This window comes from Anolis carolinensis, unplaced genomic scaffold, assembly GCF_035594765.1.
Source record: "Anolis carolinensis isolate JA03-04 unplaced genomic scaffold, rAnoCar3.1.pri scaffold_9, whole genome shotgun sequence".
Classification (NCBI taxonomy): domain Eukaryota; kingdom Metazoa; phylum Chordata; class Lepidosauria; order Squamata; family Dactyloidae; genus Anolis; species Anolis carolinensis.
The window spans coordinates 3954134-3967880 of record NW_026943820.1 but is presented as its reverse complement, the minus strand read 5'-3'; the positions used below and the strand labels follow the sequence as shown (position 1 = coordinate 3967880).

Sequence of the window (13747 nt, the reverse complement as noted above, 5' to 3'; positions counted from 1 at the left end):
GAGGTTGTGAGATCTGTTGGAAACTAGGCAAGTGAGGTTTATATATCTGTCCAGGGCGAGAGAATGAACTCTTGTCTGTTTGAGGCAAGTGTGAGTGTTGCAATTGATCACTATTATTATTATTATTATTATTATTATTATTATTATTATTATTATTATTATTATTATTATTGTATCCTGCCTCCATCTCCCCGAATGGACTCAGGGCAGCTAACATGGGGCCAAGCCCAAACAGTTACAATAAAACAGAATAAAATACATACATTAATAAAATACATCATCAGAAGATAAAAATAGGTCAAAATAAAAACATAATTATGCACAAAAACATAGTACAAATAAAACAGAGACAATAGTATAGACATAAAATCAGAACAGTCGTTGACAAAAACGAACTGGGTCAAACTGCAAGGAGTGAATATCAGAAACCCGGTGTCCATAGACACCTCCAAGGTCATGTGGCCACTGGCATGACTGCATGGAGTGCCGTCACCTTCCTGCCAGAGCGGTACCTATTGATCTACTCACACTCTGGGGGTTGGTGCTCATCTCCATTTCTAAGCCAAAGAGCCAGTGTTGTCCGTAGACACCTCCAAGGTCATGTGGCCACTGGCATGACTGCATGGAGTGCCGTCACCTTCCCGCCGGAGTGGTACCTATTGATCTACTCACACTCTGGGGGTTGGTGCTCATCTCCATTTCTAAGCCAAAGAGCTGACATTGTCCGTAGACATCTCCAAGGTCATGTGGCCATAAGCATGACTGCATGGAGTGCCGTCACCTTCCCGCGGGAGCAGAACCTATTGATCTACTCACATTTTGGGGGTTGGTGCTCATCTCCATTTCTAAGCCAAAGAGCTGGCATTGTCCAGAGACTCGTCCAAGGTCATGTGGCCAATGGCATGACTGCATGGAGCGCTGCCACCTTCCCGCCAGAGCAGTACCTATTGATCTACTCATATTTGCATGTTTTTGAACTGCTAGGTTGGCAGAAGCTGGGGCTAACAGTGGGAGCTCACTCCGCTCCTTGGATTTGAACCTGCGACTTTTTGGTCCTCAAGTTCAGCAGCTCAGCACTTTAACACGCTGTGCCACCGGGGCCTTTATTATAGGAAGCATCTAATCGAGTCACAAAACAGGTTCAGTACCTTGGAGAGCTCCAGAAAAAACCAATTCAACTGCATTCAGCAACTTGGACAGATCTACTAATAGCAAATAAAGGGTATCTTTTACATCACGCATGGGCAAATTTCGGCCCCAGATTCTTTCTCCTACCCTGGGCACCTTCCACAGATATATAAACCCCAACAGACCTCACAACCTCTGAGGATGCCTGCCATAGATGTGGGCGAAACGCCAGGAGAGAATGCTTCTGGAACATTTCTTTGTAAAATGCACAGACGTAATGCAAAACCACATCAATAGTAAATAAAATAAAAAGAGGTCATTATAGGAATGTGCGGGTTTTGATTTCCCGGCATAGCAGCTCCTCTTCTGATCTCTCTCTGTCTCCGAGACATGCGAGGGAATTAAAATTTATCACCTCTTTAAAACCGAATAGACAATGATTTAAATGGGGCTCGGGAATTTCTGGGTCATTTCATCTCTCTCCAGCACCCTGATTGTGGTGAAATGACATTTTTTTCCACTCCTTGAGCATTGTTTCATATATTTACCCACCTAAATCTCTCCCTGTATCTGTCTATATTTAGCTTGCAAAAGTCTGGGATCCTTCACTTTTTTGGATTTCTAATACAACACATTGCGGAGCCCCCGGTAGCTCAATGGGTTAAACCCTTGTGCCGGCAGGACTGCTGACTTGAAGGTTGGGTTGCTGACCTGAAGGTTGCCAGTTTTAATCTTGGGAGAGCACGGAGGAGCTCCCTCTGTCAGCTCCAGCTCCCCATGTGAGGACATGAGAGAAGCCTTCCACGAGGATGGTAAAACATCAAAACACTCTGGGCAACATACACCCTGGGCAATATACTCTCCATGCACTTTGGCCCAGTTCGTTTTTATAATCTTTGTTCAGGTTTTTAATTGATATCACAGTTTTTTAAAGTTTAATGAGTATAATTGCATTTTATGTGATGTGTTTTTATTTTTCTGATGAATGTAATTTACCCAGGCATGGCCCCATGTAAGCCGCTCCAAGTCTCTTTGGAGAGATAAAGGCGGGGTATAAAAATAAAGTTATTATTATTATTATTATTATTATTATTATTATTATTATTATTATTATTATTAAAAACACAATAAGTTGAGTCCACAGCAGACACTCTGCTGGCTGTTGTATTGGATCACATGTCGGACACTTCTTCTTCTTCTTCTTCTTCTTCTTCTTCTTATTATTATTATTATTATTATTATTATTATATACTCTAGTATAAACCTAGTTTTTCAGCCCTGGCCGGCTTCTATTCCGGTCAGCTTATATATAGGTATTCAGAGTTGGACAGTCTTATCTTATTAAAGTCTTATTATTATCTTAAATTACAGTTTTATATAATTATTCAAAAACATTTAACCTACTGATGCCTCAAATAATGCAATTTTATTAATATCTATTTTTATTTTTGAAATTGACCCATAGCTGCTGCATTTCCCACCCTCGTCTTATACTCGAGTCAATAAGTTTTTGTGATAAAATTAGGTGCCTCGGCTTATATTTGGGTCAGCTTGTACTCGAGTATATACGGTATTATTAAAAATACAATAAGATGAGACACTCTGCTGGCTTTTGTATTGGATCACACGTCGGACACTTATTATTATTATTTTATTGTGACACAGCAAACAAGATAGATATGCTGGATTTCGTATCACAAAATCACAAGTCGAACACTTCCCAAGTGTCTAGGACTGTGTGATGTATTTTCGGATGATGCGCACAGATCGCAGCAGGGTGGCCTTTTGCAGTTGGCAGATCGTGATTTTGTCAATGTCTATTGTTTCCAAATGCCGGCTGAGATCTTTTGGCACGGCACCCAGTGTGCACATCACACATCATCATTATTATTATTTTATTGTATGATACAGCAAACAAGATAGATATGCTGGATTTCGTATCACAAAATCACAAGTCGAACACTTCCCAAGTGTCTAGGACTGTGTGATGTATTTTCGGATGATGCGTGCAGATCCCAGTAGGGTGGCCTTTTGCAGTTGGCAGACCGTGATTTTGTCAATGTCTATTGTTTCCAAATGCTGGCTGAGATCTTTTGGCATGGCACCCAATGCTCCGATACCACCATTATTATCATTATTATTATTATTATTATTATTATTATTATTATTATTATTATTATTATTATTATTATGTCCTTGCAGATGGCCAATTCTCTCACACCAGAAGTGACTTGCAGTTTCTCAGGTCACTCCTGACACAAATAAATACATCTCTCACATCTCAAATAAGTCTCATCTGTGTAAATACTTAATTTATTCCAGAATGATTTGATAGAAATCATTTCCAATCCCTCTCACTCTCTCTTTCATTCTTCCTCTCCCTTTTTTCTCTTTTCATAAAAGTAGGAAACCTCCCCAAAAATGGGAAGCAAATTGATCGCATTATTCTCGGCCTCCCTTTTATGAAAAGTTGCCGCCGCAGAGCCAGATGTGAAATGTGTCTCTTGCAGATTACAGTCGGGGCCTTGGGTGACTCTTTCTTTCTTTCTCTCCCTCCCTTTGCCTGTTTTCTTCCTTCGCTCCCCAAGGAGCCGGATTCTGCCTCCGTCTCCGGCAGGAGCCCAATGGCGCAGCGTCTTCCCGGTTGCCTTCTGTAGTTTGCTGCAGGACACGCCGCCCGGAGCCCAGATAATGCGAGCGAAAGAGAGCGGATGGGGGGATTTTTAATTACAAATGGGTACGTGGGACCAGGTTGCCAAGGAGATGGGTAATGGGCCGCGGCTGCCGAGCGCTTTACTACCGACAGAAGTGGCTGCGATTAAAAAGTTTATTGCTACCTGATGCCTGGGATCCGTGGGCTTCCCAATGAGACCCTTGCTTCGTGCTTTGCCAAAATAAATGCTCCATCTGGCAGGAGGTTATGGGTCCAGAGGACCCTGGACATTGGTCAGAGGAGCATCCATGTGGGTCGCACAAAGTTTAGAGCAGGTATAGGCAAACTTCGGCCCTCCAGGTGTTTTGGACTTCAACTCCCACAATTCCTAACAGCCGGTAGGCTGTTAGGAATTGTGGGAGTTGAAGTCCAAAACACCTGGAGGGCCAAAGTTTGCCCATACCATCTTGCATCACCGTGAAGTCACTTTGCTCATTGCCATCAAACCAGCTTCGATTCATGAATGCAAGGCCTCCAAGATTTCAGCTCCAAGAACGTGTGCCTTCCTTGATGTTTTGGTCTTCCTTTTCTCCTCCTTCATTGCCACCAGGTCAACTTGACCGATGAATGGAAGAACTCCAAGATGCTAATTCTGGGAAGCCTCCTTTCCTACTTCATTGTCATGAAGACAACTCACAAATGATACCAACTCCAGGCACCCATGGCTTCCTTGATTGTCCGTAGAGGTTGCGGTCTTCTTTGTTTTCTACTTCATTGCCATCAAACAAACTTCAACTCATGAGTGGAAGATATCCAAGATAACAACTCCAGGCCTCCATGGCTTTTCTTACTTCATTTTCATGAAGACAACTTCAACTCATGAGTGGAAAACCTCCCAAGATACCAACTCCAGGCGTCCATGGCTTTCCTTGCTTCATTTTCATGAAGACAACTTCAATTCATGAGTGGAAGACCTCCAGAGATACCAACTCCAGGCGTCCATGGCTTTCCTTACTTCATTTTCATGAAGACAACTTCAACTCATGAGTGGAAGACCTCCAAAGATACCAACTCCAGGCGCCCATGGATTCCTTGATTGTCCAACCATGTTGCAGTCTTCTTTTTCTACTTCATTGCCATCAAACTAGCTTCAACTCATGAATGGAAGACGTCCAAGATACCAACTCCAGGCATCCATGGCTTTCTTTATTGTCCGTCCATGTTGCAGTCTTCTTTTTCTACTTCACTGCCATTAAGCCAGCTTCAACCCATGAATGGAAGACTCCCAAGATAACAACTCCAGGCATCCATGGCTTCCTTGATTGTGCGTCCATGCTGCCGTCTTCTTCGTTTTCTACTTCATTACCATCAAACCAGTTTCAGGTCATGAGTGGAAGACATCCAAGATAACAACTCCAGGCATCCATGGTTTCCTTGATTGTCCATAGATGTTGCAGTCTTCTTCCATAGATGTTGCAGACCTCCAAGATAACAACTCTAGGCGTCCATGGCTTTCTTTATTGTCCGTCCATGTTGCGGTCTTCTTCTTTTTCTACTTCACTGCCATCAAGCCAGCTTTAACTCATGAATGGAAGACATCCAAAACATCAATTTTAGGTGTCCATGGCTTTCTTGATTGACCGTCCATGTCGCAGTTTTCTACTTCATTGCCATCAACCCAGCTTCAATTCATGAATGGAAGACCTCCAAGATCACATCTCCAGATGTCCATGGCTTTCTTGATTGTCCATCCATGTTGTGGTCTTCTTCTTTTTCTACTTCACTACCATCAAGCCAGCTTCAACTCATGAATGGAAGACATCCGAGATATCAGCTCCAGGCATCCATGGCTTCTTTGATTGTCCACCCATGTTGTGGTCCTCCCTATTTTCTTGATTTCTTGCCATCAAGTCAGCTTCAAAGTATGAATGGAAGACTTCCAAAATACCAAATTTGGGAAGCCATCTTGTGGTCTTCCTTTTTTCCTATTTCATCGTCAGTTTCAATTCATGAATGGAAGATCTCCAAGATACAAACTCTAGGCGTCCATGGCATCCTTGATTGTCCAGACATCCATGGCTTCCTTGTTGTGGTCTTCCTCTTTTCCTGCTTCATTGCCATCAAATCAACTTGGACTCATGTATGGGAGACCTCCAAGATATCTACTCCAAGCATCCATGATTGTCCACCTATGTTATGGTCCCCTATTTCCCTGTTTCGTTGCCATTAAGTCACCTTGGACTCATGAATGGAAGACTTCCAAGTTACCAAGTCTGGGAAGCCATGTTGTGGTTTTCCAATTTTTTTTAATTCATTGCCATGAAGACAACTTCAACTCATGTATGGGAGATCTCCAAGATATGAGTTACAAGCATCCATGTCCACCTGTGTTATGGTCTCCAATTTTCCTTCTTCATTGCCATCAAGTCATCTTGGACTCATGAATGGAAGACGTCAGTGATATAAATCCATGGCTTCCTTCATGTCTACCTATGTTCTGGTCTTCATCTTTTCCTACTTCACTGTAATCATCAAGTCAGCTTCGACTCATGAATGTTATCTCCAAGATATCTCCAAGATGAGTCGTATCTCCAAGATACGACTCTGGCAACCAAAAAGGATCCCCAAAAGTCCAAATTCATAGACTCCTGGAATTGGAAGGGATCCTACAGACCATCAAGTTCAACCTCGTTATGCCAGACAGAAAGACACAATCCAATCCCTCCCGACAGATGGCCACCCAGCTTTGCTTGAAAACCTTCAGAGAATGTGACTGCATTGGACTCCAAGAAAGCATCACATGAGCCAAATTGGCCTTCTGGAGCTGCCAAAAATTCATATATTTTGTTCCTGATGTCCTTAGCTCTCAAAAGGCCAATTTGGTGGAAGACCTTCTTCCAATTCCAGAGTATCTTTTGCAGAAATGCTTTTGTCAAATGCCTGTTATTTGACCTTTGTAGACACCCAAGCAATCTCATTTCCCCACATTTTTTTTTTGCAAAGAAATAATACTATCTGGATTACTGTTTTAATGTTGCTATGAATTCTGTGTTTCGAGATTGATTTTCTTTTTGGCCTCTCACTTAATGTGAATTTTATTGAAAATCGTTTCATTCTGGACTGTAAGCCACTTATTAAAAACTTGCCAGGACGGAAGCAGGGAATAAATTAGACAGCTAAAACAGATAACAGATAAAGTCAGTGGCGGTTATGAATCGCCCAAAGCTTGGAAAAGTTGCATTTTAGAACGAGTACACATCAAGGTACTTGCTGCCATGCAAATACTGAAGGCTTTTCAACCATGTTCTTTTTATAATATTGGTTTTTTTTTTTAAAAAACTTTGGTAAATTCATGTTTTAGCTTGAACATTTTAAGGTACAGTAGAGTCTCACTTATCCAACACTCGCTTATCCAACGTTCTGGATTATCCAACGCATTTTGTAGTCAATGTTTTCAATATATCGTGATATTTTGGTGCTAAATTCATAAATACAGTAATTACTATATAGCATTACTGTGTATTGAACTACTTTTTCTGCCAAATTTGTTGTCTAACATGATGTTTTGGTGCTTCATTTGTAAAATCATAACCTAATTTGATGTTTAATAGGCTTTTCCTTAATGCCTCCTTATTTTCCAACATATTTGCTTATCCAACATTCTGCCGGCCCGTTTATGTTGGATAAGTGAGACTCTACTGTATTATCGTAAGATATCTTGAACCCCATCTTGGGAGAAAGATGGGATATCAATTCAATCAATCAATCAATCAATCAATCCAAACCTGCACCAGTGTCTCTGCTAGCCATACCATTTGGTATCTCAATTAAACAACAACAACAACAATACCTTGGTGCCATCCTCGTCTCCTTCTGCGTGGACAGTATAAGCTGGAACATCTCTTTGCAAGCTTTCTGTGGCAATGCGGACTTTTACCCCAGGCAGCGGATTCCCCACTGATCCTAAAAGAGAGAAAAGAAGTAAGGAAAACAGAAGTTAGTAAAAGGAATAGTTTGACCCAAGCCAAATTCAGTGACAGTCGTGCAAAAATAATGGGCGAAATACAAGGTCAAGATCCTGGATTTTCTTGGTGGAAGTTTTCCTTCTTTCCGTGAAAAAAGTAGCATGCAGAATACACTCCGGGTGCATCTATACTGCAGAATGAATGCAGTTTAGCATCACAATTATACCGTTTAGTCGGTATTGCAACACCCGACATACATCGAGAAGTAGCAACCTGTAATGAAAGGACCAAGGCAGTGACATCTCCAGACCATCCTCTGTTCGGATTATCGGCCAGCAAGCCAACGCCTTAAATCAAGAAATAGCTTCCTAAGATCTATAGCAGGGGTCCTCAAACTTTTTAAGTGGAGGGCCGGTTCATGGTCCCTCAGACTATTGCGGGGCCGAATTATCATTTGAAAAAAAAATACGAACAAATTCCTATGCACACTGCACATCTTATTTGTAGTACAAAAAAAACCCCCCAACAACATTTATTTATTTATTTATTTACTACATTTATACCCCACCCTCTCTCAGAGCGGCTTACAAGTTGTATGTACATACAATATATTATATTATCAACATAGCACAATATTAGCATTATATATTACTATATTGTACTATACCACTATAGGTAAAGGTAAAGGTTTCCCCTGACGTTAAGTCCAGTCATGTCTGACTCTGGGGGTTGGTGCTCATCTCCATTTCTAAGCCAAAGAGCCGACGTTGTCTGTAGACACCTCCAAGGTCATGTGGCTGGCATGACTGCATGGAGTGCTCTTACCTTCCCGCCAGAGCGGTACCTATTGATCTACTCACATTGGCATGTTTTCGAACTGCTAGGTTGGCAGAAGTTGGAGCTAACAGCGGCCGCTCCCGCCGCTCCTGGGGTTTGAACCTGGGACCTTTCGGTCTCCAGCTCAGGGCTTTAATGCACTCCACCACCGGGGCTCCTTTATAGCACTATACTGTAATATTTTTAGTAATAATATATAATTAATATTATTATATTGTATTATTATTATATTGTATTACATTATAATATTAGTATCAATATTATATGTATACACAATATATTATATTATTACCATAGCACAATATTAGTAAATGAAAGAAAAATCACAATATTTAAAAATGAAAACAATTTTAACCAACATAAACCTATCAGGATTTCAATGGGAAGTGTGGGCCTGCTTTTGACCAATGAGATAGTCAAGTAGGATTGTTGTTGCTATGTGCCTTCAAGTCATTTCAGACTTTGGGCGAGCCTAAGTCTAAAACTGAGGGTGGGGGCCAGGTAAATAACCTTGGAGGGCTGCATTAGTTTGGGGACCCCTGATCTATAGAGATACTCGCAGCAAGCAAGAGTCCAAAAGTGGCAGGCTAAAACCAATCCATGGCTGAGACTGGATGTGAAACTCCCTCCTGGGCACACAGAAGATTGTGCGACTTGGAAGGCGCTGAACAGACTGTGCTCTGTGATCACGAGATGTAAAGACAAGCTTAAGAAATGGGGCCACAAAGTGGGGTCCACGACATGGGAGTGCGGAGAAAAGCAAACCACAGACCACCTATTACAATGCAGCGGGAGCCCTGCTGCATGCACAATGGAGGGCAACAGAGGCACACCCTGGTCAAAGGAAATTTAGTGTAATGCCAAGTTTTGACTTTGTTTGTGGTTTTTTCTCAGGTAATATTGTATGTATATGGTGCTCTGAATTACATAATGCAGCTTATATTTTGAAACTTTATAGTATTCGCTTATCCTTTTTACATAGAAGGAAGATAGCTCTATCCTCAGAGAGGCCTGACTATTTCTGTGGCCTTTGCAAGATGCTCTAATATACACATCTCTTTTTATGTTTTGAACCTGTATAGTGTTTGCTTATCTCTTCGACGTTGTCTAGTATAGACATTTGTGTGTATTTATCATCAAAGTTTGCCAATGCCTGCACTAGTTACTTCTCTCTTCTTAGCCATTGCCAAGTTTCTTCTTTGGCTTTGGGTTCCTTTCTGCTGGCAAGCATCTTGCAACTGGGCTTTCAGACCTCCCCCTCCTCCTTTGCTCTTTGCAATCTCCTGGACATTTGGCAAGCTGCCTCTTGAGCCGCCAATCATTGAAACAGGCAGCCGTCAGAGAAGGGACCAACCCTATTAGTCCCTCATTGGCCTGCCCCCCCCCCCCTTCTGCCACCAGCCCTTCCTCTGTTTAAGTTAGTTGTCAGTTCCTCCCTGATAAATTTAATTGGCCCCGCGGTCTGTGTCCTTGGGTCTCCGGGGACCGGGATGCTGTGATGCCTGGCGGGGTCCCGGGGGGGAACGGAAACAGGCCGGCGATAAGGCTCTCAGCCCTCTCTCCCTGTCAACAATCTATGGAGTCCCCCGCTGCAGGAGCTATTAGCCGCCTCTGATCTAAACCTCCAATTAAAGTGGTGATTAGGCCCAGCGAGGCATTCGCCGGCCATGAATTATTCATCTCCCTTCGCAGTAACAACACCGAGGGGGATTCGGAGGGAGAGGAGAACGCTGCTGCTGTGGAAAAAACAGACGCATTTTAAGCAGGGGTTTTAACCATCTCGGAGCAAAAGAGTTTGCTCTGGATCTTTCATCCCGCATCCTTGCCACACGGCACTTTTTGCTCGCCAACTTCAAGGCCTTGGGGACCTTGCGGGCGAAAAGAGGCCGAGACAAAATATTTCCATTGATAGGGGAAAAAAAAGGAAGGGTTGATGATGGGGATGATGATTCTGTTTTCCTAAATGAGACTCAAAGGATGCAGAGAAGGAGACCGAAATGGGGACACAAGTGACCAAGGTGCCAGAAGAATATCTTCACACATACACATAGGATATCCCTATATCTATATATACAGTTCCATTTGGTCCTTTACAGTTCCAGTTGGTGGGAAGTCTTAGCATCAAACGGTTGTGTTGTTAAAGTGCGAAGTATGGAACCCTGTGCAGACAGGGAAGCCTTAGCATTGAACGGTTGTGTTGTTAAAGTGCAAAGTATGGAACCCTGCGCAGACGGGGAAGCCTTATCATTGAACGGTTGTGTTGTTAAAGTGCAAAGTATGGAACCCTGCGCAGACGGGGAAGCCTTAGCATTGAACGGTTGTGTTGTTAAAGTGCAAAGTATGGAACCCTATGCAGACGGGGAAGCCTTAGCATTGAACGGTTGTGTTGTTAAAGTGCAAAGTATGGAACCCTGTGCAGACAGGGAAGCCTTAGCATTGAACGGTTGTGTTGTTAAAGTGCGAAGTATGGAACCTTGCGCAGACGGGGAAGCCTTAGCATTGAACGGTTGTGTTGTTAAAGTGCAAAGTATGGAACCCTATGCAGACGGGGAAGCCTTAGCATTGAACGGTTGTGTTGTTAAAGTGCGAAGTATGGAACCCTGCGCAGACGGGGAAGCCTTAGCATTGAACGGTTGTGTTGTTAAAGTGCAAAGTATGGAACCCTATGCAGATGGGGAAGCCTTAGCATTGAACGGTTGTGTTGTTAAAGTGCAAAGTATGGAACCCTGTGCAGACAGGGAAGCCTTAGCATTGAACGGTTGTGTTGTTAAAGTGTGAAGTATGGAACCCTGTGCAGATGGTTGGTCAATGCGACTTAAGCAATGTGCAGTCACTGAATTCTTGACAGCAGAAGGTGTCACCCCAAAGGAGATTCATTAGAGAATGCACGCTGTTTATGATGATGGTGTTGATGTGAATCCTGTGCGTCGTTGGTTGAGTAAGTTTAAACATGTTGAGTTGGCGTGACAAATGAAGTGTTGGACAGCAACCGCCGAATTTCACAAGCAAAAGGTTGACAGATTGATTCAGGACGATCGTCGTATCACTCAGGGAGAAATGTCAAGCATCATCAGCATTTCACAAGAACGTGTGGGTCACATTATTGCTTTGCTTGGCTGTCGGAAGATCTGCACACGATGCGTCCTGTGAGACGCTGGTTGCGGAAACAGAGTGTCGACTTCTTCCGTTCATCGTTGGCAGAAATGTATCCAATTGTCTGGTGATTATGTGGAAAAGTGAATAGTGGTCGTTAAAGAGCACATTCTCAGGATTATTTCTGCTTTTGATTTATTAAAATACTCCCATCCAAATCCAAGTAACGAAGGTGGAGGAATTGCTTTTCGTTCAAGCCTCGTATTACTAACATCACCGGTGACTGGTGATAACATGAACATCCACATGCGGGAAAGGGACGTGGAGTGGAAATGGTGTGGATTCAGCATCGACTGCTTTCTGGTTCTGCCTGCGAACTCCGCACCCCGCGGTGCCAGCTGTCCAGCCCCGAAGCCTTCGGTTGTTCTAATTATTCCCTTTTGTCTGGGTTGTGTCAACCTCAGCATCTCGATTCTTTTTCATCTTTCACATCCCCCAGGGAGACTTTTGGCATGCGCTTTCCTGCTGAACATGAGAGTAATGGAAAAACTGCTATGTTGGCCCAGTGCTTTGATGGTGCTAGTGAAGCGGTTGCTTCAGAGCCCCACGATAAAGTTTCTCAGCCTCTTCTCTGACAAGCCATTAAGAAAACTTGGCTGCGGTTGGCCTATTCTACTCCACAGGGTGAATCAGCATCAGATATGAGTGTCGGACCCTGGGGACCAGTGTTCGAATCCCTGCTCAGCTATGGAATGCCACTGTGTGGCCTTGAAGAAGTCTCTCTGTCACAGCCTCAGATGAATAATAATAATAATAATAATAATAATAATAATAATAACCCAACTGCAAAAGGCCACCCTACTGGGATCTGCGCGCATTATCCAAAAATACATCACACAGTCCTAGACACTTGGGAAGTGTTCGACTTGGGATTTTGTGATACAGAATCCAGCATATCTATCTTGTTTGCTGTGTCATACAATCTATATATATAAAAGAGTGATGGCATCAGGGCAGCGGACAAAACAACAAAACTACAGGACCCCCAACCTTGAAATTTGACAACACAACCCATCATTCACGGCTCTAGGTTGATACAACAAAAAGAAAAGAAAAATAAAGTCCTAATTACAGGGAGAGAGGAATAATAGTTTTTATCCAATTGCTGCCAGTTAGAAGGCTAAGCTCTGCCCACTTGGTCTCCTAGCAACCTACTCAGCCCAGGGGACAGGCACAGTTAGGCCTCACTTAGGCCTCTTCCACAGATTATCAGATTTTAACTGGATTATATGGCAGTGTAGACTCAAGGCCCTTCCACACAGCTATATAACCCATTTATAATCTTATATTATCTGCTTTGAACTGGATTATCTTGACTCCACACTGCCATATAATCCACTTCAGTGTGCATACTAAACATAAAGACAACCATACAACAGACATTCAATACTACCACTACCTCAACAATTTCTCACCAACACCACCAGACAATGCCACAGCAACGCGTGGCCGGGCACAGCTAGTAATAATAATAATAACAACTTTATTTTTATATCCCCCCACCTTCTCCCAGCAGGGACTCGGGGCGGCTGACATGGGGCCAAGCCCAAATAATCACAATAAAACAAATAATATATAATCAGAACAAATAAACATCATCAGAGGTAAAAAATTTAAACAGTTTAAAAATACTAAAACAACAGTAAACCGCCATAAGGAACAAAGCAGAGTAAAATGATAAAATACTGGACAAAGACAAAAGGAAGGCAAAGACAAAATCCTGTGAACAAATCAAGCCAAACAAAGCGTAGGATGAAGCCATAAGTCAAAACTGACGTGAAGACATGTAGCAATGAAAATGGTGGTAGTATATATAGACCTGTAGATAGATAGATGTGTATATAAAAGTCAAAGTATGTATGTATATATGTCGTTGGTTTTATCAGTCTGCATCCCAAAGGTTATTGTTGGAAATAGCAACTTCCCACGCCTCTCACTATTTGATTTATTAATGTATATATTTGCTTACCTGTATTTTATGCGTACGTTGATTTGCCAGTTTGACTGTACC

General features: G+C 42.6%; 1 protein-coding gene across 3 annotated transcripts in view; it reads right to left on the bottom strand.

The window, feature by feature from the left end:
• Window positions 1–13747, bottom strand: part of acsf3 (acyl-CoA synthetase family member 3) — a 77643-nt gene that overhangs the window by 47423 nt on the left and 16473 nt on the right. For all 3 annotated transcript variants that reach the window (XR_010000521.1, XM_062961505.1, XM_062961504.1), the window contains exon 6: window positions 7632–7744. Coding sequence is in view for 2 of the 3 variants with exons in the window: in XM_062961505.1 (XP_062817575.1) it covers window positions 7632–7744 (113 nt within the window). In the remaining variant the exon portion in view is untranslated. The remainder of the gene's footprint in view (window positions 1–7631; window positions 7745–13747) is intronic.